This window comes from Gorilla gorilla, chromosome 7, assembly GCF_029281585.2.
Source record: "Gorilla gorilla gorilla isolate KB3781 chromosome 7, NHGRI_mGorGor1-v2.1_pri, whole genome shotgun sequence".
Classification (NCBI taxonomy): domain Eukaryota; kingdom Metazoa; phylum Chordata; class Mammalia; order Primates; family Hominidae; genus Gorilla; species Gorilla gorilla.
The window spans coordinates 109,512,664-109,540,118 of NC_073231.2; the positions used below are offsets into that span (position 1 = coordinate 109,512,664).

Sequence of the window (27,455 nt, forward strand, 5' to 3'; positions counted from 1 at the left end):
ATCTGGGTCCTGAATTTACATATTAGGCGTAGAACTAAGAAGAGAAGACAGCTGTGAAAGTGATTCCTGTTCCATGCAACCCTTTGCAGAATGGTTAGGAGGCAAAACTGGACCAGGGAGGAATGGGCTTGACTCGGCCCTGCAGCTGGTGGTCTAAGTACTGAGGACATATCTTCAGGTCTTACCTTGGATGCCTGTCCAGATCTCAGAGCCTAGAGGCTTGAAACATAAACATAAGTTCACCGTCAAATTAAACAAGTATTAAAAATATTAAGGAAGCAGCAGTTTTGTGACCTTGAAACATGTAACAGAGATAGCATAAGCCTGTCTGACCAGTACACCCAGGCAGAAATTACCGTATTATATTTAACTGACAATTTTGAAGCCATTCTTATTTTGTTTTACCAACAATTTTAAAACTACTTTTATTTACAAAGTATTAGCACATGCACATAACACATATAGACTTACAGACATACAGACACTCAGACAAAAGCAGATCTTTTAGCTTTTATAAGGAATTCTGGTTTGTGGACTTTTAAATAGTTTTTCTTTTCTCTATTTACTCTATCAGTCTTCCAAATACCTGTTTTTTTGTCCTAAGCAATTATTAGTTAAGCAACAATTTGTCTTTTAAAGTGATGACTCTTAGGTGAAAAAAAGGTAGAAAATTTATATCTGAAAAGCACAGAGCTGAGACTTTAGGCCTAAATATCCTATCACCATTTATTCAACCCAAGGAAAAAAGGTACATAAAGACCCATTTAAGACAAGATGGCCAGAAAACTACCTTAAACAAAGGTAAGACTTGTTATGTAAATTTAAAGCAATGGTAAGAGTTTCTAGTGACCTAGTCTTCCCTTTCATACACCCTTACAAATGGAAATTTCCTTATAGATGTAAACTTTTTTGCAAAAGGGTTTTTAATATAGACTGTCAAATGCCAGAAAGGTATATTTTCAAAACAATTTAGTTCAATAGGTGGTCTTTTAAACTAAGCTATTGTTTCTTAGCTAAAATTACTGAGCTCAGGGTAGAGCCCCTTAAGGAATGGGCAAAGAAAGCCTTTATGCCTGGATTTAGCATGTATAGCTCTTAAAAAGAAGCAAGTCTACTTTACCTGAGGGCCTGCCTTTTATAAACACTTTATCCAGAATAGCTTTCTTTTTTCCTTCAGAACAGGATATTAATTAAGCCAAAAGTTAAGCAGATTCAATTCTTCTTCTCAGTTAGTTGCTTAAGCTTTTTATTTGCCTTTTAAAGTCTTTTTTTTTAATAAAGAGGGAATAACAATACTGAAATATTTTTAGAAGCTTCTGCATATCAATAGGCATATCTGGGTGAGCTTAATTCAGGAGCCCTCATTTTAAAATATACTCCTTGGCTGGGCATGGTGGCTTACACCTGTAATCCCAGCACTTTGGGAGGCCAAGGAGGGTGGATCACTTGAGGTCAAGAGTTAAAGAGTAGCCTGGCCAACATGGTGAAACACTGTCTCTACTAAAAATGCAAAAAATTAGCCAGGCATGGTGGCGCATGCCTGTAATTTCAGTTACTCAGGAGCCTGAGGCAGGAGAATAGCTTGAACCCAGAAGGCAGAGGTTGCAGTGAGCTGAGATTGTGCCAGTCCACTCCAGCCTGGGTGACAGAGTAAGACTCTGTCTCAAAAATAAATAAAATATACTTTTTAAAGTGTAGTGTCATTCATTTGGAATGTTTCAGTGTAATTTTAAATTACCTTTAGTCAGATTTTGCCATTTCTCCAAGTGTTTGATGCTTTTGGGGCTTAATACTTATACATGTAAATGTAGATATAGTTGGAAGTTGATGTACTCAGTTCTCTAGAAATTAGGATTCCATTTTCACATGGAATCTTGGCTTTGCCTCTCAGATCCACTTGATCAACTTAGCCAATGATTTTTTCCTACTTAAGTGTGTAAAAAAAAAAAAAAGAAACAAAGGGGATGGTACACAAAAGTCTTTGAGAACTCCTGAAAGCTGGAGTTCATATCCCATGCAATATTGTCATTTACTGCCAGTTTCTACCTGACCTAGTCAGACACCTTAGGCCTCTAACTGGAATCAGGCCAGATAATTATCAGATAGAGTGTGATCTGGGACCCAGTTTAGTTTCTGTCATAACTTCTGAACCCAGTTCAGATAAAAAATTTGCTCAAACAAACTTAGATAGCTCAAAACAGAAATCCATGGATCTTAAGAATCCGAGAGAGAACTTACCCACAGTCTCCAGTTTCTGTGACAGCAATGGACACAATGGCCAAGCAGGTACTTTGCTTGGTTACTCAATGCTCCTGGGGCTCACTAGAAGCTCTATTTTGGTTCCTACTTCTGATACCATGTGGTAAAATTAAAAACTTTGGGCAAATTAAATTTAACAGTTTAATTGAGCAAAGAATGATTTGTGACTCAGGTAGCCCCCCAACCAGAAAAGAGTCAGAGAGACTCCAGTGCTTCTGTGTGGCTGGAAAAGATTCGTGGACAAAAAAAAAGAAGTGACATACAAAAATACAGAAGGGATGTATAGAAGGAGCTGAATTAGTTACAGTTAGGTGCTTGCCTTATTTATTTATTCTGTATGTATGTGTGTATGCATTTATTTATTTATCTGTGCTTTGCTGAAACTCAGTGATAGTTACAAGAGTAGGTTACAGTCTGTTTATACATCCATTTAGGTTACAGTTCACTATGTAACTGTACTCCAGACAGATGTATGGCCAAACCTTTAGGACAAACTTATAAGGAGCCAGCTGTAGGCTAAACTTAATTTAATAGACTTAATTATATTTGTTTCCATGTCTGTCTCATATCTATGCATGTTGTTATCTATCTTATTTTACTGATGACAAGAACAGGGTAATATTCAACTTTATATTTTTCTCTATCATGTATCAAATAATATACACACAATACATATTTGTTTATTCATTATTAATGTAAACATTCAGTAAGTATTGAGAACTTGACTATGAGCCATGTATTATGCTAGTCACTGGGATAAAATGGAAAGCAAAAACAGACAAAGCAATTCTCATGACTTTTCTAATTAGAGAGGTAGAGATTAATGAGATAATTACATACATGAACAAAAGGTGCAACTGTAGTAAATGTCATATAATACAGTGCTTTGATAATATTTAACAGAGGGATTTGACCTAGTCAGTGATGTTAAGGAATACCTCTCCAAGGAAGTGATATTGAAGTGCATGAGAATAAGTAGGAGTATGGAAGTGAAGAGTAGAAAGTATGGTTATATTAGCTTCATGACATTGTTAGAGAACTTGCTTTTTCTTTCTTTCTGAAACAACATATAGAACATGGAAATATTTATTGGAGGTCCTTAATCTGTTTTGTATATGAATCCGTTTGACAGCCTGTTGAAGCCTATCGATTCTTTCTCAAAATGTTTTTAAATGCATAAAATATAATACATGCAATTAAAAAGGAAGTCAATTCAATTGAAATACCAGTCTATTCATGGACTATCTGGGGGTGGATCACAAGTTAAGATAGAAAAATTTGAGTTAAAAGAATCACTTGTAATCCATACAGGTGGTTACTGTTTTTTTTAAGGATTGGCAATAAATGCCGACACATGTTTTTAGGTGGGAAGACTCAACACTGTGAAGATGTCAATTATTCTAAAAGTAATCTATAGATATAATGCAATTTTAATAAAAGTCCCTCTAGGATTTCCAAGAAAGTTGGATAAAAGGGTTATAATATTTATATGGAAGAAGTCATTTTACAAATAGTAAGTTTCCATGAAGAAGACCAGAGGCAAACCCTTTTTACCAGATAGCAAAGCAAGTTACAAAGCGAGAACACTATATATCCTGAAATATATGGATTCTCCCCTTCCCCCGAAACCAACCCTCTAGTAAAAGGAAACTGCTCGATTTGAGTCCTCATAAATCTTATCTTATGAGGAGCTCTTAATTTCTTTATTTTGAACTACAGAGAACTGCTTGGAGAGAACATATTATCCTTAAGGGACCTCAAACAAATCTAGTTTTGTATACCTATCCTTTAGAGAAACAAGAAATTTAACATCAATCAAGAAATTCACAGTGGTATGACCTCACAGTGGCAAGTGTTGGAAATTCTAGTAAACAAACTTTTTAAAAGATTACTTTAAAAAGGAGTAATATAGGTAGTTAACTTTTGGAGAATATGAAAACACACTTATAATATGAATAGGTAAACAACAACAACAAAACTAAGTGGCTGGGGAAAAAATTGCCAGGAACAGCAGTAAATATGAATTGAAGAAGTTTCATTATTTCACAGAACTCAGAAGTGAAAAATATTTACTTTAGAAAATACTGAATTCATTGAGTTTCCTTAGTGATGAGGGAGACTTTGATATAGAAGACATACCTGAAAAATTTAGATACAATAACTTTATGAGATAAGAAAGTAGAAAAATATTTCTAAATTTATATTTATTTAAATATTTATTTGTAATAAAAGTTTTAAACTAGTTTTATGATTATATCTTTGCCTCTTTTATCTACATCAAGAATTTGCAAAATATGGCCTGTGGACCAAAATCCTGCCTGCTATCTGCTTTTGTAAATAGCATTTTATTGGAATATAGTCAAACTCATGTTTTCATATTATTAATGGTTGCCTTTGCATCGCAGTGGCAGAGTTGAGTAGTGACAGAGACTGTATGGACCACAAGGCCTAAATTACCTACTGTCTGGTGCTTTACAGAAAAAGTTTGTTGACTTCTGATCTACATCACTAGAAAGTTATATATTCAAATTTATATATTTAATATTTTTTGGATCTTTAATTTTATTTGGAGTTTGGTTGTTATTATCTTGTTCTGGAGTAAAGGCAGACACAAACACCATTGAAATAGAATGCAGAGTTCATAAACAGACCTATGTATATATGGGAACTTAGTATATGATAGATTGATATCACAAATCAGTGGAAGAAAGGACGAACTAGCTAGTATATGATGCTTGGAATATAGAATCTCTATATGGAGAAGATTGACATTAAATCCCTGCATCACAGCACATATAAAAATAAACTTCAGATTGATTAAAAGCCTAAATATGACTGGTAAAATTATAAAGCTACTAGAAGAAACCACAGAAATTTTTGGTGCCTGACTTAGGGGTAGGTAAGATCGTTCTGTTTTGCTTTGTTTTGTATAGCCAGCCACCAAAGCTACAAATGATGAAGGGAGAAATTGATGTATTTGACTACCTCAAAATTAAAGATTTCTGTTTAGCAAAATTAACAGACTGAGAGAAGAAATGTCCTATGTTCAACTATGTATATATAGGCTATATAGTATACGCCTGCATATCATGAAGAATAATACAGGAAATCCAATCCAGTAAAGGATATGAATAGGCAGTTCATAGGAAGGGCAGTCAAATTGACTGGATTTCACTGAAATCAGAAAACTATGAACTAAAAAATGGGACATCAATTAATACCTATCAAATCAGCAAAAATTTAAAAAGTTGAATAATAGTCACACATTGGCAAGAATGAGAGAAAACTAGAATATTCATACTTTGCTTGCAGGTGTACTAACAGGGTTAATCCATTTGGAAGAGCAGTTAAAAAGTATCTAGTGAATGTTAGTATGTTCGTCATATTTCTGCATAAATGCCCTAGAGAAAACTTTATATGGGTTTAAAAAATATGGCATAGATATATTAAAGAGTAATGAATTATAAAGAGCCAACTTAAAGAAATGGATGAATAAAATGTGATTATCCAAACAGAAACATTATACATCCATTAAAATGCATGAACTAGATGCAGCAACTATAGGGGTAAAGAGCATGAACTTTTGGAACAACACTAAATTTGGATTTGGCTTTTACCATTTACCAGCTGTTTGACTATGAGCCACATAACTTTTCTGTAGAATAGAGACAATAATATGAATAATGATAACAGCATCTATTTACCTGATACATAGTAAGTACCATGCACATTAGCTATGGCTTAGCTAATTAGATTTTAATATAAAAATGTAAAATTGAGTGACAAAAATAAATGGAAATAAGTAAATGGCACATGCCATATATGTAAATATACAAGACTGGTTTCCTCAGGGAAGGGAAATCAAATTGGGGAAGGGAAAATAGTTAATTAGAACAAGAACCAAGCATGGACCAGTGCTACCAAGGGTATGATCAATTATATTATGGATACCTAAGGTTTTAAAAAAGAGAATTAAAAAAAGTGTACATAGCAATCCATTCATTCATTCTAGACAGAGGCAAGAGCATGTATAAAATATAGTCTATAATGGGATGAAAGAAAAAGGATTGAAAGAAAGAAAGGCTTTAGCAGAAAGTGGGAAAAGAAACTGCAAAAAAAAATAAGTTAAAGATGTGTATAGTATATCCAAGGTTTTATAGGTCCTCATAAGATTTTTCTTAAGAACAATTAGCAGTGAGAGAAGAATAACTCTTTTTTTTAAGTAGAGATAATTTTTTCTGCAGTGTACAGAGTAGATTGAAGGGAAGAAGCATGGATGTGAGTAGCCTAACTAGGAGACTATTCTCTAGATTAGGTGGGAATTGATGTTAGCAAGACCTATAGTATTGGCAGCATATAATTGAGACAAGTGGAAGGATTCAAAGCACATGTAGGATGTAAAATTGAAAGGACTTATTGGTAGATAAATTATGCATTTGTGGGAGAGAGACATTTCCAGAATAATTCCAGATTTCAGGCCTGTATAATTGAATGGTGGCACCATTTTACTGATATGGGGAAAAATGGAAGGGAATCTGGTTTGCGTAGGAAAACTGTGAGTTTTCTTGAATTTGAGGTGGCATTGAGAAATTTAAATAGAAATGTTAAGTAGGCGATTGAATACTGAAGCTCAGAGGAAAAGTCTGAACTAGAGGTATACATTTATAAGTCACTTATATATAGGTGGAAGTTGAAGCCTTAAGTATGGATAAAAATGCCTAAGAAGACTCTACATAATAAAAAGAGAAGAGGGCATGAGTCTTGACCTGCAAAGGAGAAAGAAAATGAAAGGACCTAGATACAGGAAGAAAACCAGGAGTCTTACAAAAGCTAAGTGGACAGTGAGGACTGTGACACATAGTTTTAAATATTGTTCAGAACTGAAGTAATATGATGACTGAAACGTTTGTCCATTAATTTTAGGTACGTGGAAGCCATTGATAAATTTAGTGAGCATTAGGAAGTAGACTGGAAAGTGATGAGATAGAGTAGAAGAGTGCCTGGCATGAGGAAGCAGAGAATTTTGTTTATGTGTAAATGGGAAGGGAAGATATGATCTTGGCAAGGAACGTCAGTTAACTCCTGAGTCTACCCATATAGCACCACCTCTTTGTCTAGCAGTGTCTCATTTTATAGGCCTGGTAGGATGAATAAATAAAATTTTTTAAAAAAATCTTTCTTAGTACCTCAAACTAAAGTAAGGTAAATACTGTTTCTTAGTACCTCAAATTAATGTCTTATCAAGACATTGTCTTATCTGGCTTGTAGCTTCTGTATCTCTGTTCTTCCTACAGCTGGAACCATTTGATTCCATTTTGCAGCCTTGATAGTGCTGCAGTATCTGATATTTAAATATCTAATATGACAGTTTGGGATACATAGTTACTAGCTCTGCTACTAATTTAACTGGCCTACTCTTGTGTGTGAGAAATGGGGCTTCCACTTCCCTTGAGGCATAGTCATTATAGTTATAGCACAGTTCACTCACCTGGATTTTTTAGTTTCTATTCCAGTGTTCCTTGGTATCTTAGTCCATTTTGTGTTATTTTAATGGAATAGCTGAGGCTGGTAATTTATAGGGAAAAGAAGTTTATTTAGCTCATGTTTCTGCAGGCTCAGAAGTTCAAGAAGCCTGGCACTGGCATCCGCTTGGCTTCTGGTGAGGACTTTATGCTGCTTCCACTCTAACAGAAAACTGAACGCGAGTGGGCAGGTGTGAAGAGATAACATGGTTAAAGAGGAAGTAAGAGAGTAAAATGAAGAAAGCCAGAGTCTTTTTGACAACTCACTCTTGTGAGAACTAATCCATTTTAGTGCAAGAATTCACTCACCCCCCAAGGAAGAGCATTAATCTATTCATGAGGTATCTGTCCACATAACCCAAACAACTCCTAGGCCACAACACTGCCACACTGGGAATTAAGTTCAACATGAGTTTTGGCAGGGACATTCAAACCATAGCACTTGGTAAATTGTCCAATACTCCAGTGCCTCCAGAACTGAAACAATATTGCTCTTTCTATTTTTTCTGTCTTGTTCTTTCTCCCAATAGGGTTTAGTCATTTACTGAGAAGCATCTCAAAGTTAGGAAGTATATCAACAGTGTTGCAGTGGAAATGCACAGTATGGCACAAAGGTACAAATATGTGTCCAATTTCTACACTTGGAAAGATGATTCTTCTAAATGGTGGGAGAAGTTCTAATGCAGAGCTCATTCATTTATGGGCCTGAACCTCCTGTAGTGGTGCTTGTTTTGTGTTAGCAGAGCTTCACTTAAACCTGGTGTGAGATTATCAGGGAAAAGCAGGGTATTATCTGAAGTGACATAAAAAGTTAATAAAATTGGTTTTAAAACAATTTTCATTGATATTAGGTGTAGAAAGGAAGTATACTTTTGTGACGAAGTAGATATAAGGACTCCTGGAATTTTATCTGTTAATTTACTGGCTGACTTTAGGTTAGCACTTTGAAATCTAACTTTTCTTAATGTCAGGTTTTATGAACTATAGTTTATTTACAGTAAAATTTACCTCTTTTATGTATATAGTTGAGTCAGTTTTGACAAACATAAAATCTATCAGCATAATCAAGACACAGAAATATTTCCTTTTCCCCAAGAGGTTTCTTGTGCCCATCACTCTACTCCAGCCCCTGGTAACCATTAATCTGATTTTGCTTTTCCCAGAATGTCATATAAATGAAACTATATCATAGAGAAGTAGGCAATCTATGGTACACAAGCCAGTTCTATCCCACTGCCTGTTTGTGTATAACCAGCAAGTTAAAAATAGTTTTTTACACTTTTAAATGGTTGATTAAATTTTTTTAAGTTTATGATATTTTGTAATTGTAAAAACAACATAAAATTCAAATTTCAGTGCCCATAAATAAATCTTTACTGGAACATGGCTACACTCATTCATTTATATATTGTTCATGACTACTTTCTGGTTCATACTTTTTTTATTTTATTTTATTTTTGAGACAGACTCTTGCTCTGTCCCCCAGTTTGGAGTGCAGTGGTATGATCTCGGCTCACCGCAACTTCCGCCTCCCAGGTTCAAGCAATTCTCCTGCCTCAGCCTCTTGAGTAGCTGGGATTACAGGTGCCCACCACCATGCCTGGCTAATTTTTGTATTTTTAGTAGAGATGGGATTTCACTATGTTGGCCAGGTTGGTCTCAAACTCCTGACCTCAGGTGATCTGCCCACCTTGGCCTCCCAAAGTGCTGGGATTACAGGCATGAGCCACTTCACCTGGCACATACTTTTTATATCCTATTAAAGAAATCTTTTCCTAACCTATCTAAGAAGTCTTTGTTTATCCCAAGGTCACAAAGAATTTCTTGAATGTTTTCTTCTAGAAGTTTTATAGTTTTAGCCATTATATTTAGTTTTGTAATTCATTTTGAGTTAATTTTTGTATAAGGTGTAAGATACAAGTTGAGGTTTTTGTTTTTACACATGGATTTTCTTTTTCTTTTTCTTTTTTTGGATTTTCAATTACTATTTATGTTAGTCTGTTTTGCATTGCTATGAAGAAATACCTGAGTAATTTTTAAAGAAAAAGAGTTTTATTTGGCTCATGGTTCTGCAAGCTGTACAAGAAGCAAAGTGCTGTCATTGGCTTCTGGTGGGGCCTCAGAAACCCTCCATTCATGGTGGAAGGCAAACAGGAAGCAGACATGTCACATGGCAAGAGAGGGAGCAAGGGCAGGGAGTAGTCCCAAACTTTTTAAAACAACTAGTTCTCCTGTGAACTAGCAGAGAAAGAACTCACTCTATTAGCATGAGGAGAGCACCAAGCCATTTATGAGGGATCCACCCCCATGACCCAGACACCTCCCACCAGGCCCCACCTCCAACATTGGAGATCACATTTCAATATGAGATTTAGAGGGTACAAAACATCCAAATGATATCACTAGTTTTACATATAAATTTCTAATTGCTTAAGAGACAATTTTTTTCTCCATTGAATTACTTCAGCTCCTTTGTAAAAAATGTTAATGATCACTAAGTATTGTACTACTCCTGGACTTCCCATTGCATCCTTTGATATGTATCTTTATCCTTTGTCAGTACCATGTTTACTTGATCACTACAGCTTTTATAGTAAGTCTTCAAATCAGGTACTTTGAGTCTTTCAGCTTTCTTCTTTTTTAAAAAATATTTTTGTTTATTCCAGGATTTTGTTTTTCACATAAATTTTAGAGCTAGCTGGTCAATTTTTATTAAAAAAATGCTGGGAGTTTTATTGGGAATGGCATTGATTGAATAGATTGATTTGAAGAGAATTGTGATCTTAACAATTTTAGTCTTGCCATTGGTTAATGTGGTATATTTTTCCTATTATTTAGGTCTCCTTTGATTCTTTTATCAGTGTTTTATAGTTTTCGCCATAGGAAGCTTGTTCATATCTTATTAGAGTTATACCTGAATCTTTTTTCTTTTTTTATTTTTCGCTGCTGTTGCAGATTGTTTATAAAAATATTCATTTTCAATTGTTCATTGCTACTAAATACATGTGTAATTGTTTTTTGTATATTGATCTTGTATCCTGTGACCTTGCTAAATTCATTTATTTGTTACAAGAGGTTTTTTCTTTCTAGTTTCTTTGAGATTTTATACAAAGACAAGTAGGGCAACTGCAAATAGTTTTCTATTTTCCTTTCTAATCTGTAAGCTTTTTATTTTCCTTTTCTTTTCTTGCCTTAATGTGGTGGCTAGAATTTTCAGTTTGATGTTGATTAGAAGTAGTGAAAGAAGATACCTTGCTTTATTACTGATCTTAGGGGGAAGCATTCAGTTTTTCACCATACAGTGTGATGTTAGTGGTAGACTGTTTTACAGATGCTTTTACTGTGCTAAGGAAGTTTTTGTCAATTCCTAGTTTGCTAAGCAGTTGTGTGACATGCTTTCTCAGCATATTTTTAGGTAATCATATTAATATGACAGATTATATTGCTTGAATTTAAAATGTGGTTCCAAACTTACATTCCTAAGATAAACATCACCTATTTGTAAGGTATTACTCTTTAACACATTTTTGGATTTGATTTGCTAATATTTTTAGTGTTGAGGATTTTTACATCTGCTTATGAGAAATACTTTATTGGTCTGTAATTTCTTCCAGTATCTTTGTAATTTTTTTTTAAGAGATGGGGTCTTGCTTTGTTGCCCAGGCTGGAGTACAATGTGCAATCATAGGTCTCTGCAGCCTTGTATTCCTGGACTCAAGCAATCCTCCTGCCTCAGCCTCTTGAGTAGCTGGGACTACAGGTATATACCACCATGCCCAGCTTCTTTGTGTGGTTTTAGTGTCAGAGTAATACTGGCATTAAGAGATTAGTTGGGAAATGTTCCATCCTCTTTTCTGGGAGAGACTACGTAGAATTGGTATTATTTCTTCCTTCAGTGTTTGGTAGCATTCACCAATGAAACCATTGGGCACCAGAGTTTTAGATTTGAAAGGTTCTTAAACTATGAATTAAAGTTATTTAATAGATATAAAGCTTGTCAAGCTATCTATTTTTTTTTTTTTTTTTTGGTGAATGAGGTATGCTAGCTTCTGTCTTTCAAAGAAAGACATACATACATATGGGCATACGGTTGCTTATAGTATTCCTTTGTAGTCTTTTAAATTAATTTAGATTAATAGTGAGTTCTGTTGTAATCTCTGTCATTCTTGCTGTAGGTAATTTTTGTCTTGTTTTTTTCATCATTCTAACTCGAGGTTTATCAATTTTAGTGATTTTTTTTCTTAAATGCTTTTTTAATTTTTAAATTTAATTTCAAATTAACAAAAATTGTGTATACTTACACAACATGATGTTTTGAAGTCTGTATATATTGTGGAATGATTCAATCCAGCTAATTACCATATGCATTATCTCACATACTTATTTTTGTGGTGAGAACAAAGTCTACCCTCTTATGATTTTCAAAATACAATATATTGTTATTAACTATAGACATCATGTTGTACAATAGATCACTTGAATCTCCCATCTAACTGAAATTTTGTATCCTTTGACCAACATCTCCCTAACCTCCCATACCCCAGTCTCTGGTGATCATAATTCTACCCTCTACATCTATGAGTTGAACTTTTTAAGATTTCACTTGTAAATGAAATCATACAGTATTTGTCTTTCTGTGCCTGGCTTACTTCACTTAACATAATGTCCTCTGAGTTCATCTGTGTTGTAACAAATGACAGGACTTCTTTCTTTTTTATAGCTGAATAGTGTTCCATTGTTTATATATACCGCACTTTTTTTATTGATTCATTCACTGATGGATACTTAACATTGATTTATATATTGACTATTGTAAATAATGCTGCAATGAACATAGGAATATGGATATCTCTTCAACATACTGGAGTCTTTAGGGTTTACTGTAGATAAGATCATGTTGTCCACAAACAGAGACAATTAAATTTCCTTTTCAATTTGGATGCCTTTTATTTCTTTCTTACGCTTAATAGCTCTTGCAGGATTTCCATTACTGTGTTGAATATAAGTTGCAATAGTTGGCATCCTTGTCTTCTTCTTGATCTTAGAGGAAAGTTTCCAACTTTTCACCGTTGAGTATGATGTTAGCTGTGGGTTTGTAATGTAACACCTGTATTGTGTTGACATATATTTCTTGTATACCTAATTTAAGAGTTTATTTATCATGAAAGGATATTGAATTTTATCACATGCTTTTTCTGCATCTATTAAAATGATCATACAGTTTGTGTCCTTTGTTCTGTTAACGTGGTGTATCACATTGATAGAATTGTGTATGTTGAACTATCTTTGCATTCTGAGCTATCAAGGAATCCAACTTGATCATGGTGGATGATCCTTTTATATGTGCAGTTGAATTCAGTTTGCTAGTATTTGGATGCTAGTATTTGGTTTTGCATCTATGTTCATCAAGAATATTGGCCTGTAATTTTATTATTTTTGTAGTTTATTTTCTGGCTTTAGTATCAGGGTAATGCTGGCCTCATAAAATGAGTTTGGATGCATTCTCTTCTATTCAGTTTTTTGGAAGAGTTTGAGAAGGATTGGTATTAGTTCATAGTAGTGTCTTATGATCCTTTGTATTTCTGTGGTATGAACTTTAATGTCTCCTCTTCAATGCCTGATTTCATTTAGAGCTAAAAGCTTGTTGATTTTATCTTTTTAAGAAAACAACTCTTAGTTTTATCTTTTCTATTTTTAAATTTCTGATTTCACTGATTTCTGCTCTGATATGTATTGTTTCCCTCCTTCTACTAACTTTGGGCTTAGTTTGTTCTTCTTTTCGTAGTTTCTTTGGTTGTAATTTTAGGCTGTTTATTTTGGATCTCTCTTCTTTTTTTGATCTACCCATTTATTGTTATAATTGTCCTCTTAGAATTGCCCATGCTGCATCACATATATTTTGGTGTGTGTTGTTTCCATTTTTCTTAGTCTCAAGGTATTTTTTTAACTTGCATTGTAATTTCTTCTTTGACCCACTGGTCATTCAGGAGCATATTGTTTAATTTCCATGTGTTTGCATAGTTTCCAAAATTTCTCTTATTATTGATTTCTAGTTTTATTTCATTGTGGTCAGAGAAGATACTTGATATAATTTTATTTTATTTTTTTAATTTTTAAAGACTTGTTTTGTGGCCTAACTTATGGTCTGCCCTTGAGAATGATCCATGTGCTGAGGGGAAGAATGTGTATTCTGCAGTCATTGGATGAGATGTTCTGTAAATACCTATTAATTCCATTTGGTCTGTAGTGCAGATTAAGTCTGATGTTTCTTTGTTTATTTTCTGTCTGGATGATCTGTCCAATGCCGAAAGTGGGGTTTTGAAGTCTCCAGCTAGCATTGTATTTAGGTCTATCTCTCTCTTTAGCTCTAATAATATTTACTTTCAATATCTGGGTGCTTCAGTGTTTTGTGCATATAGATTTATAATTGTTATATACTTTTGCTGAATTGATTCCTTTATCATTACATAATGACCTTCTTTGTTTCTTTTTATAATTTTTGTCTTGAAATCTATTTTGTCTGATACAAGTATAGTTACTCCTGCTCTTTTTTTGGTTTCCTTTTGCAATAGGAAATCACGTGAAGGTACAAAACTCACTAGTAATAGTAAATGCACAGAAAAACACAAAATATTATAACACTGTGATTATGGTGTATAAACTACTGATATCTTGAATAGAAAGATTCCTTTTTCCATTTCTTTACTTTCAGTTTATGTGTATCTTTATAGGTGAAGTGTGTTACTTTTAGGCAACAGAATATTGGATTTTTTGTTTGTTTGTTTGTTTTAATACATTCAGCTACTCCATGTGTCTTTTTTTTTTTTTTCTTTGAGATGGAGTCTCACTTTGTTGCCCAGACTGGAGTGCAGTGGCGTAATCTCAGCTCACTGCAGCGTCTGCTTCCTGGGTTCAAGTGATTCTACTGCCTCAGCCTTCCAAGTAGTTGGGGTTATAGGCATGCACCATGATGCCCAGCTAATTTTTTTGGTATTTTTAGTAGAGACAGGGTTTCAGAATGTTGGTCAGGCTAGTCTCAAACTCCTGACCTCAAGTGGTCCTCCCACCTCAGCTTCCTGAAGTTCTGGGATCACAGTCATGAGCCACCGCTCCTGGCCGCATGTGTCTTTTGATTGGAGAGTATAGTTGATTTACATTCAATGTTAATAAGGATTTACTCCTGCCATTTTGTTTTTTATGGTTGCTTTATGGTCCTCTCTTCCTTCTTTCCTTCCTTCCTGTCTTCTTTGTAGTGAAGGTCAGTTTCTCCTGTGGTGTGCTTTAATTGCTTGTATTTTACTTTTTGTGTATCTGTTGTATGTTTTTTGATTTGAGGTTACCATGAAGTTAATAAATAACATCTTAGAATCCATTATTTTAAACTGATGACAACTTAACACTGACTGCATAAACTAATAAGCAAAAAAAAAAAACTAATAAAAATACTACACTTAACCTTTACTCACCTGCTTGTTAACTTTATGTTGTTTCTGTTTATATCTTACTGTAGTGTCTATGTCTTAAAAAGTTTTTGTAGTTACTATTTTTGATGCATTCATCTTTTAATCTTTCTATTCAAGATATCAGTAGTTTATATACCACAATCACAGATTTATAATATTTTGTGTTTTTCTATGCATTTACTATTACTAGTGAGTTTTGTACCTTCGGTGATTTCCTATTGCTCATTAACGTTCTTCTTTGAGATTGAAGAACTCCCTTTAGCATTTCTTGTTGGCAGGTCTGATGTTGATGAAATCCCTCAGCTTTTGTTTGTCTGGGGAAGTCTTGATTCCTTTATGTTTGAAGGATATTTTTACTGGATGTACTTACTATTCTAGGATAAAAGTTGTTTTCTTTCAACACTTTGAATAATCATGCTACTTTGTCTTGGCCTGTAAGGTTTCCTCTAAGAAGTCTGCTGCCAGACATACTGGAGCTTCATTCTGTGTTTTCTCTTTCTTTTCTCTTGCTGCTTTTGGGATTCTTTCTTTATCCTTTACCTTTGGGAGTTTGATTATTAAATGCCTTGAGGTAGTCTTCTTTGGGTTAAATCTGCTTGATGTTCTGTAACTTGCTTGTGCTCGAATATTGATATCTTTCTTTAGGTTTGGGAAGTTCTCTGTTATTATCCCTTCGAACAAACTTTTACCCCATCTGTCTATACATTTAAGGCCAATAACTCTTAGATTTGCCATTTTGAGGCTATTTTCTAGATCTTGTAGGTGTGCTTTATTGTTTCTTGTTCTTTTTTTCCTCTTCTGACTGTGTATTTTCAAATAGCCTGTCTTCAAGGTCACTAATTCTTTCTTCTGCTTGATCAATTCTGCTTTGAAGAGACTCATGCATTCTTCAGTATGTCAGTTGCATTTTTCAACTCTAGAATTTCTACTTGATTCTTTTACGTTATTTTAATCTATTTGTTAAATTTATCTGATAGGATTCTGAATTCCTTTTCCATGGTATCTTGAATTTCATTGAGCTTCTTCAAAACAGCTATTTTGAATTCCTCTGTCTGAAAGGACACATATTTCTGTCTCTCTGGGATTGGTCCCTAGTGCCTTACTTAGTTTGTTTGGTGTGGTCATGTCTTCCTGGGTGGTCTTGATGCTTGTGGGTGTTCTTTGGTTTCTGGGGATCAAAGAGTAAAGTATTTATTGTAGTCTTCACAGTCTGGGGTTGTTTGTACCCATCCTTCTTGGTAAAGCTTTCCAGGTATTTGAAGGGACTTGGGTATTGTGATGTATGTCTTAGATCAGTGTAACTGTATCTTCACAAGGGGTCACACCAATCCCAGTAATGTTGCAGACTCACAGAGGTGTTTCCTTGGATAAGTTCTTGGGTAAAATCTGGAAGAATTCTCTGGATTGCTAGGCAGAGACTCTTGTTCTCTTTCCTTATTCTCTCCCAAACAAATGGAGTCTCTGTCTCTCTCTTTCTGTCTGTGCGGGACTGCCTGGGGTTGAGAAAGAGTGACACAAGTACCCCTGTGGCCACTACCAGTGAGACTGCGCTGGGTCAGACCTAAAGCCAGCCCAGCCTTGTGCCTCACCGAAAGCTCACAGCAACCACTGCCTGAGTACCACCTGTGTTCACTCAAGGTTCAAGGGCTTTACAATCAGCAAGTGCTAAAGCCAGCCAGGCTTTCGTCCTTTTCTTCAGGATGGTGAGTTGCTTCCTCTTCCCAGACAAGCTCAGAAATGGTATTTCAGAGCCAGGGCCTGGATTCAGAAACCTTAGGAATCTACCTGGTGTTCTATTTTACTGCGCCTGAGCTGGACCCAAGCCACAAGACAAAGTTCTTCCCACTCTTCTCTCTTTTTTCCACAAGCAGTGAAGTCTCTTCCTATGGCTACCACAACTGGGAATTTGTTGAAGCCAGCACATCTGTGAGTCTCACCCAAGGCCCATGACAAGTACTGCCTGGGCATTCCTGCTGACTATTCAGAGCCTAAAGCTTTTTAGTCAGCAGGTGATGAATCCTGCTAGGACTCGGTTCTTTCCTTCAGGGCAGTGGGTTCCTTTCTGGCCCAGAGTATCTCTAGAAATGTTGTCTGGGAGCTAAGGCCTGGAATGGGGGCCTCACAACTCTGCCTGGTACCATATTCTACTGTGGCTGAGCTGGTATCCAAGGTGCCAGACAAAGTCCTTTATACTGTTCCAAGTGAGGGATACAGTCTCAGAACTATGAGCTCTGCTACCTGGGGTTGGGGGAGGGGTGATGCAAGCACTCCCTTTGCCACCTCAGCTGGTTTCTCAATGGGTTGCATGCTCCCCTCATCCACTGGCTTTGAGCCCAGCACAGAATCAGGAATTGCCCAGGAATTGTGGTCCTTGTGGTCTGGACTGCCTTTCAGGTTTATTTAGGACCCCAGACCCCTTTAGCTCATGGTGATGGGGCTTACCTTTGCTTGAACTCTGGTTCCTACTGCTGTGATGGGCAATTCACTTCTGGCTAGGGCTGGTCTAAATGCTCCCTCTATGAGGGGTGGCTGAGTTCTGCCTGATGTTGCTTTCCCCTGTGACAGGTCATCACTGAGTTTCAATGCAAAGTCCCACAATTACTAAACTCTCCCTTCCATAAGTTCACAGATTCTCTTCCTGCACCCTGTGGCTGCTGCTGATAGGTGAAGGAGGGATAGCATCGAGAATTTAAGACTGTTTTTTCTACCCTCTTCAGTGCCTCTTTTTTATATAAAAGTTAAAACGAGGTATTGTGATTGCTCACTTGATCTTTGGTCCTTACGACAGTGCTTTTTTATGTGGATAGTTGTTCAATTTGGTGTTCCTGTGAGGAGGATAATTAATGGAGGCTTCTCTTCCACCATCTTCTTATTCTTCCTCGCTGGAAATGATTGCTTTTTTGGTAGTGTTATATCTCCTTGGTTTTTCATGATTATGCTTACCTTCTGTTGATGTCTGTGCAGATAGGAAGTAGGGACTTATTCCAGTCTGTTTAGATTGCCTTTGTTTGGAAAATGTCTTCACCAGTCAGCCCATGTGGTGATTCTGGGCAAGCTGTTTGCATGGTTGGTAGGTGGGCTTGTTGCTGGAATTCTTGGGGAGACTGAACCAGTGCATGGGTCAGCAGGTGTGTGTCCCTGGCCCCTGGGTTTGTTGGGTTGGTCTTTGATCCTGGAGCTTCTGTTGTGGACCGATTCATTTGCTCTGCAGGCTTTGTCCTCAAATCTGTTTCTTTGGGAACTGACCTTAAACTTGGGTCCACAGAGGCTGACCTGGCATTGATGTTGGCCTTGAGCCTGTGTCAGGAGGGGCTGGCTAGGTGTTGGTATGGTGTTAGTGGACAGGTGCACTGGGATGGACCCGGAGTCCATGGGACCTGACCTGGTGCTTGGTTGGTCCTGGGGCCCGAGTCTTTTAGGGTGGAACTTGTTCTTGTGTCCGCAAGAGTGGATTTGGAGACTTTTTCCATGTGGTTTGGCTTGGCACTGGGTTCTACTGTCACACTATTGATCTGTTGGTCTGCTGGAGTGTGGCTTTGTAAGGGCTGGCCTGGAGGGTGGGCCTCAGGGACCAGCATGGCATTGGGTATGCCTAGAATCTGTTTTTGCAGGTTCTGATCTTTGCCTTAGACCAGGATGCTAACATGTTGCTGTGTTGGGCTGATGCTTGCAGTAGTATGGGCCTCTGTTTTACTGAGCTGGTCTGAAACCTGAAGGAAGCCTGGAGGCTAGGGCTATAGGGGCTGGTCTTGTGCTGAGTGGGCCTGGAACTTGTATCTTCTGGTGCCATCCTGGAGGCTGGGTCTTTGTGTGATGGCTTGATGACTACGGCTTTAGGCACTTGTGCTGTGCTGGGACATGCCTTGTAACCTGGGACTATGTGAGCCAGTATAATAATGGGAGTATTCAGTAGCCCAGGATGGCTGGGGCTGTCTTGGCTCTGTAATATGCCATATAGACCTTGTCTACTGGGCAGGCCTGGAACCTAGAGCTGTGGGATCTCACTTGATGCCAGGGTGGGCTTGGAGGCTTGGTCTGCAGATACCAGCCTGGATCCTGGGCTACGGGGGCTGGTTTGGTGCTAGGTGTGCCTGGAGCCTATATCCACAGAGGTTGTCTGGAGGCTGGTTCTGAGGGTGCTAGCCTGATGATTGAGCTGCAGGGCCTGGCCTGATGCTGGGGTGTGCCTGAAGCCTGAGATCAGGGGAGCCAGCCTGGCACTGAGGGCATTGTAGAAGTCTGGAGTCATCCTGGAGATTGGGCAGGCCCAAAGACCAAGTCTGATGGTCAGGCATGGAGCCTGGGGATGTGGGATTTGTTCTGGCACTGGAGTGGGCCTGGAGGCTCAGTCTGTGCATACAACCCTGATGTCTGAGACTGTGGGGGTCTGCCTAGCACCTCATTTTATTGGTGAAACAGTAAACAATTGCCTGATATTGGAGTTCAAGGCAGAGTTGAGTGTTCTGTTCTCTCTTTTTCCCCCTAGCGATGAGTATCTCTATTTATGCTGTGTTGTCTGTGGTTGGGGAGGGATGAACAGGAAATGTTAAACTGTCCTTTTTACCCTGTTCAGTGCATCTTTTATTTTTTTGCTACACTTAGTTGCTATAATCTCCCACCTGGTTTCCTTAGGTCTCATGAAGGTGTTTTCACATATGAATAGTTGTTCAAATTGATGTTTCTGCTGAGGGACAAATGTTGGAAAGTCCTTTTCCCTCAACTTGCTTATGTCAGTCTCCATTGATTTTTTTCATAAAACCAGCATTTGGTTTCATTGATTTCTGTTCTAATCTCTTGTATTTCTTTTCTTCTGCTTTCTTTGAGTTTAATTTTCTATTTTCTTAAGTTTTTGAGACACATTTTATTTTTAATATGAGCATTTATTTCTTTGTCTAGGTCTTTTTTTCCATATGATACTTCCAAGGAGTATCATACTCTTTCTGTTTCAAGAACTTCTTTTAAGTTCCATGCAGTGAAGGTCTACTGCCAATGAATTTCTTCAATATGTGTCCATCTGGAAAAGTTTTTATTTTTAAATTTTATTTATTTTTATAATTTTTATTTACTTATTTATATTTTTTAAAGCCTAATTTTACTGTGTATGAGATCCTGGGTTGACAGTTTTGTTTGTTTGTTTGTTTTTCTCTCAATTTATAGACATCACTCCAAAGCTTTCCAGCTTGCATGGTTTCTCAAGAGTAATCTTCTCTAATTCTTACTGGGTCTCACTACACAATGTGTATTTTCTTTGGCCACTTTCAAAGGTTTTTCTTTATCTTTGGGTTTTAGCAGTTTGACTATGAAGGCAGACTAGGGGCATGTGTTTATATTTGGTAGTTGATTTGACATTTGTGCTTCCAGGGATTCTCTGCGGTTCTTGTGTTTAATTTGTTGTCTCTCATTAGTTTTGGAAAATTTTTGGTCATAATCCCTTCAAATATTTCCTTCATTTCCATTTTTTTTCTGTGAACAATTATACATATGGTAGGTTGGGTTAACTCTTGGATGCACTGTTGTTTTGTATTCCCCACTTATTTTTCTTTTTCTTTCAGTTTGGATAATTTTTATTGACTAATTTTTAAGTTTATTTATATTTGCCTCAGCACTTTCAAATCTACTCAAGAGCTCCCAAAATGAAGGAATTCTTCATTTTTAATAGCATGTAAGTTTTATTCCATTTGACTGGAGCGCCTATCTAGTGTTTTTTCTCTCTTTGGATTCTTTTTAATCACTCTGATTGAGACTGTGTCTCAGTGATTTGAAGTTCATAGGTCTTGGCTTCACTGTGTAAGTCAAATTAGCTGTCTGTATTTCTGAAGTTAAATGGTAGAAAAATAATATTGTAAATATTTTAGAGCATATGATTGAAAATGTACTCCAAATGGAAGATAGAAATTTAGAAATATAATTTCAATAAATATTTCCATAAACATATATTATATTAATTGGTTATTTAATATGTATATTAGAAGGTAGAGACCGGGTATGGTGGCTCAGGCCTGTAATCATAGCACTTTAGGAAGCCGAGGAAGGCGGATCCCTTGAGGTCAGGAGTTCGAGACCAGCCTGGCCATGGCGAAACTGCATCTCTACTACAAATATAAAAATTAGCTGGCGTGGTGGTGTGTGCCTGTAGTCCTAGCTATTCAGGAGGCTGAGGTGGGAAAATTGCTAGACCCCGGGAGGCAGAGGTTGCAGTGAGCCAAGATCGTGTCACTGCACTTTAGCCTGGGCAACAGAGCGAGACTTCGTCTCAAAAAAAAAAAAAAAAAAGAAGGTAGAACTAGTTGCAATACTTTTACAAATAATGTGCCATGAAAAGTGTTAATTTATCATCAGATAATTAAATTTTCATTCTTTTTATTCTCATCTTGTATTTTTTTGGTTATAAAACTGTCTATAAATTGTGATAATTTTTCCTTTAGAGATCATCAGGAAACCAACTTTTTTTCTTATCTATTTTCTCTGCAGAAAACTGCATCAGCAGTTTGAAATGTATAAAGAGCAGGTAAAGAAGATGGGAGAAGAATCACAGCAACAGCAAGAACAGAAGGGTGATGCGCCAACCTGTGGTATCTGCCACAAAACAAAGTTTGCCGATGGATGTGGCCATAACTGTTCATATTGCCAAACAAAGTTCTGTGCTCGTTGTGGAGGTCGAGTGTCATTACGCTCAAACAAGGTACAGAAATGAAAATTACAGTTCTCTTCTAGTTAAGCTTATTGTGTTTATCTATTCACGTTAGAGAGTATGTTAATTCAACCCAAATAATATTTTGTTGAAATTAGCAAAAACAATATTTTAAAATGCTTGTGGCCAGACACGATGGCTCACGCCTGTAATCTTAGCCCTTTGGTAGGCCAAGGCGGGGGGATCACTTTAGCCCAGGAGTTCTAGACTATCCTGGGCAATATGGTGAAACCCTGTCTCTACAAAAAAAAAAAAAACAAACAAAAAAACACAAAAATTAGCCAGACATGGTGGCGGGCCCCTATAGTCCTAGCTACTCAGGAGGCAGAGGTGGGAGGATGACCTGAGCTGGAGAAGTCAAGGCTGTGGTGAGCCATGGTTGTGCCACTGCACTCCAGCCTGGGTGACAGAGTGAAACCTTGTCTCAAAAAAGAAAAAGTTTGGGCAGGGTGCGGTGGCTCAAACCTGTAATCCCAGCACTTTAGGAGGCTGAGGTGGGCGGATCACAAGGTCAGGAGTTCGAGACCGGCCTGGCCAATATGGTGAAACCCCATCTCTACTAAAAATACAAGAGTTAGCTGGGCATGGTGGTGTGCGCCTGTAGTCCCAGCTACTCAAGAGGCTGAGGCAGGAGAACTGCAGTTCAGCCTGGGCAACAGAGACTCTGTCTCAAAAAAAAAAAGTTTGTGTCAGTAAATTCTTTAGACTTTGCATTTATCTACTTACTAATCTTATCACCTACTTATTTATTTCACTAGTTTTTAAATAGGAAGCTATTTTTTTTACATACATTACTTAGACATAATTGTGGAAATTCATTTCCCTTTGTGATTTCATTTCTTCATTTTCTTGTTAATCCCCATTTTTCATTATTTTGTTTTGCTAAGAACTAACCACTTATAATTGTTTCCCCTGGATTACCTGATTATGATTTTTTTTTCTTGACTAGGTACATTGGCTAGAAACTGCAGTATAATTTTGAATAAAGTGGATGAAAGCAGACGTTCCGTTGTATTGTTCTTAATCTTAGGGAGAAAGCCTTTAGTCTTCACTATTAGGTATAAAGTTAGCTGTACGCTTTTCACAGATGCCATCTATTCCTACTTTGCCGAGTTTGTTGTTGTTGTTTGGTTGGTTTTTTAAGATCAGAAATAGATGTTGGATTTTGCCAAATGCGTTTTCTCTATCTGTTGAGATTAATCATATGTTTTTTATTTTGTTTTTTAATGTGGTGAAATACATTGGTTGATTTTTATATGTTAAATCAGCTTTGTATCACTGGGATAAACCTCATTTTGTCATGATGGATTATCTCTTTTATATATTAATGGATTTGATTTGATCATTTTTTTTTAGGGATGAGTGTCTTGCTATGTTGCCTAGGCTGGACTTGAACTCCTGGGCTCAAGTGTTCCTCCTGCCTCAGCCTCCCAAGTAGCTGGGACGACAGACACATGCCATGGTGCCTGGCTGATTTAATAAAATTTTGTTTACAAGTTTTGCTTCTATATTCATAAGGCATGTGTCTGTATTTTTCTTCCTTGTAATGTTTTTCTTTGGTTTTGGTATTGGGATAATGCTGGACTGATAAAATGTGTTGGGAAGTATTTCCTCCTCTTCAACATTTTGGAAGACATTGTGTAGAACTGGTAGATTACACCAGTGAAGCCATGTGGGCATGCAATTTTATTTGTTGGGAAGGTTTTTAAGTAAGGTTTGTTTTCTTAATGGATATAGGGTTATTCAGGTTATCTTTCTTGAATAAGGTTTCATTGTTATATCTTAGTTTGTCTAGTTCCTCATAAATAGTTGAATTTATTGGCCTAAACTTGTTCATAGTATTCCATTATTAGTCTTTTAGTATCCATGGAATCTGCATTGATGCTACCTCTTTCATTCCTGATATTGGTAATTTGTATCTTTTTTGTTCCTGCTCAACCTGGCTAGAGAAAGGATCTTACTCTGTTGCCCAGGCTGGATTGTAGTGGCACAACCGCAGCTCACTGCAGTCTTGACCCCCTGGGCTCAGGTAATCTTGTCACTTTGGCCTCCCGAGTAGCAGGAACTATGAGTGTGTGCCACCATGCCCTGCTAATTTTAAAAATTATTTTTGTAGAGATGGGGTCTTGCTGTGTTCCCAGGCTGATCTTGAGCTTCTGACCTCAAGCAGTTCTCCCACCTTGGCTTCCCAAAGTGCTGGGACTACAGGTGTGAGCCACCACGTCTGGCCCAGATTTTTTGTTTTATTGATTTTTCTCTGTTGTTGATTTCTACTTTGATCTTTTTTTCTTTTTTCTTTTCTTTTCTTGTCTTTTCTTTTTCTGCTTACTTTGGGTTTAATTTTATCTTTTTTACTTTCTTAAAATAGAAGCTGAGATCATTGCCTTGAAACTTTTCTTCTTTTGTAAATTAGGGGTCACATGCTATAAATGTTCCCTAAGTACTACTTTACTGGCATCACCACAATTCTCATGTGTTGTTTCTTCATTTTATTAAGTTAAAAATACTTTCTCATTTTCCTTTTCTTCTTTGACATAGATAATTTAGAATATGTTATTTATTTTTCAAATATTGTGGGGTTCCTAGGGATCTTTTTGTTAATGATTTCTAATTTATCTCTCTCGTGGTTTTAGAATATACTTTATATGCCTCAAATCCTTTGGAATTTGTTGATACTTATTTTATGGCCCGGAATATGGTTACTTTGGTAAACCATGTGCACTTAAGAAGCATGCATATTCTTCTGTTTTTGGCCAGAATATTTTAAAATGCCCACTCAAGGACAGTTTTGTTGATAGAGTCATTTAAATCTGTTATCTCACTGTTGATTTCCTGCCTATTCTATCATTTGTTAAGAGAGGGGTTTTGAAATATATAATAATATGTGGATTTGTCTATTTCTCCTTGGAGTTCTATTAGTTATAGTTTTATGTATTTTTAGCCTCTGTTTTTAGGGACATAAACATTAGGATTGTTATATCCTCTAGTTTAGCAGACCTCTTTATCATTGTTAAGTGATATTCTTTATTTTTGGTAATATTCTTTGCTCTAAAATTCACTTGGTCTAATACATGTATGTAGACCAAGTACTCTCTCTCTCTCTCTGTCTCTCTGTCTCTCTCTCTATCTAGATATATATTTGGAAATGGAATTGCATATATGTATTGGGTTAGGTATTAACATAGTATATGTTCTTCTATTATTTTACTTAAAATTTATTTGTTTGAAGTACTTTTCTTATAGCCAGCATATAGTTGGATCTTGCTTTATTATTCAACCTGACAATCTCTTCCTTTTAATTGGATGTTTATAAAATTTACGTTTACTGTGATTATTGATATGGTTTCATTTGATTACATCATCTTGCTTTTTGATTTTGTCTTATGTCATCTGTTCTTTGTTTTTTCAATTTTAGCCTTTTTTGAGATTACTGAAGTATTTTTGTGATTCATGTTTTCTCTTTTGTTGGCTCAATAGCTGTAACTGTTTTGTTATTTTATCAAGTTATTCAAGATTTGTAGAATACATATTTAAATTATTGTTGTCAACCTTCAACTGATATTAAACTATTTCATGTGTATTATAAGAAGCTCACAGAAATGTTGGATTCTATGTTACTGGTGTCATATTTTACTTTTATTCATTTTATAAACCCCACAATATATTGTTATTCTTTTTGTATAAAGAGTTTATCTTCCATGAGTTTCAAATATTAAATAATTTTTGAAAAGATCTATATTTTTTCTTGTAGTTATTTCTGACATTATTTATTTTTTTTGTAGATCTATAATTATATCTGGTATCACATTTTGTTTGTCTTAAGTATTTCCTTCAATATTTCTTGAAGGGCAAGTCTGCTGCTGATGAATAGTTTCAATTTTTTCATGCTGAAAATTTTGCCTTCATTTTTTAAAAAGATATTTTTGCTGATTGTGGAATTCTTGGTTGACAGTTTTTGTATTTCAGTATTTTTAAATTAAAAATTTATGGATACATAATACTTAATAGTCGTGCATATTAATGTGGTATAGTGATAATGATAACAACTGTACAATATGTAATGATTAAATCTGGATAATTGGGATATCTGTCACAGTAAACACTGACCATTTCTTTGTGTTGGGAACATCCCAAATCTTTTCTCCCAGCTATTTTGAAATATACAGTGAATTATTGATAACCATAGTCTCTTTCTTGTTGTAACTGAGCACTGAACTTCTTTTTTCTATCTAACTATATTTTTGTACCCATTAACCAACCACTCTTTATTCCCGCTTCCTCCTACCCTTCCCAGCCTCCAGTAATTACCATTCTATTTACTACTTGCATGAGATCAAAATTTTTTTTTTTTTTTTTGCTCCCACATGTGAATGATAATATGTGGTATTTGTCTTTCCGGGCCTGGCTTATTTTACTTAACATAATGACATCCAGTTCCATCCATGTCGCTGCAAATGACAGAATTTTATTCTTTTTTAGGGCCGAATAATATTCCATTGTGTATATATACAACATTTTAGAATCCTTTCATCTGTTGATGGTCATTTAGGGTGATTTCACATTTTGGCTATTGTGAATAGGCTTCAATAAACAGAGTAGTACGGGTATCTCTTCAGTATGTTTATTTCCTTTCTTTTGGGTACATACGTGGTAGTGGAATTGTTGGATCATATGGTGGTTCTATTTTTAGGTTTTTTTTTGAGGAACCTCTATACTCTTCTCCATAGTGGCTATACTAATTTACATTCCTACCAACAGTATATAAGTGTTCACCTTTCTCTGCATCCTTGTTAACATTTGTTATTTTCTTTTTCAAAATTGTGATTTTGATGAGGGTGAGATGATATCACATTGTGGCTTTAATTTGCATTCTGATAATTAGTAATGTTGATCATTTTTTCATATACCTGTTGGATATTTGTTTGTATTCTTTTGAGAAATGTCTATTTATATCTTTTGTCCATTTTTAAATCTGATTATTTTTTATTTTGCTATTGAGTTGTTTGAGTTTTTTGTATATTCCAGTTATTAATCCCTTATTGGATAGATAATTTGTAAATATTTTCTTTCATTGTGTGGGCTGTCTCTTCACTCTGTTGATTGTTTCTTTTGCTGAGCATGATCTTTTAGCTTGATGTAATTTCATTTGTCAATATTTGCTTTTGTTGTCTGTTTTTGAGGTCTTATTCAATAAATATTTGCCTAGACCAATGTTTACTTCTTTTTGTAGTAGTAGTGCCACAGTTTCAGATCTTAGATTTAAGTCTTTCTTTTGATTTGATTTTTATATACAGTGACAGAGTTCTAGTTTCATTCTGCTTATGGATATTTAATTTTCTCAGAACCATTTGTTTAAGAGACAGTCCTTTACCTGGTGGATATACTTGGTGCCTTTGTTGAACATGACTTAGCTGTAGATGCATTGATTTATTTCTGAATGCTCTGTTCTTTTCCCTGGGTCTATGTCTGTTTTTATGCTAGTACTATGCTGTTTTGGTTACTCTAGCTTTATAGCATATT

General features: G+C 36.1%; 1 protein-coding gene across 39 annotated transcripts in view; it reads left to right on the top strand.

The window, feature by feature from the left end:
* The window catches only part of RIMS2 (regulating synaptic membrane exocytosis 2), a 752,291-nt gene that overhangs the window by 177,623 nt on the left and 547,213 nt on the right, over positions 1-27,455 (top strand). For all 39 annotated transcript variants that reach the window (XM_055348803.2, XM_031014115.3, XM_055348807.2 and 36 more), the window contains one exon: positions 21,716-21,926. In XM_055348803.2, coding sequence (XP_055204778.1) covers positions 21,716-21,926 — 211 coding nt within the window. The remainder of the gene's footprint in view (positions 1-21,715; positions 21,927-27,455) is intronic.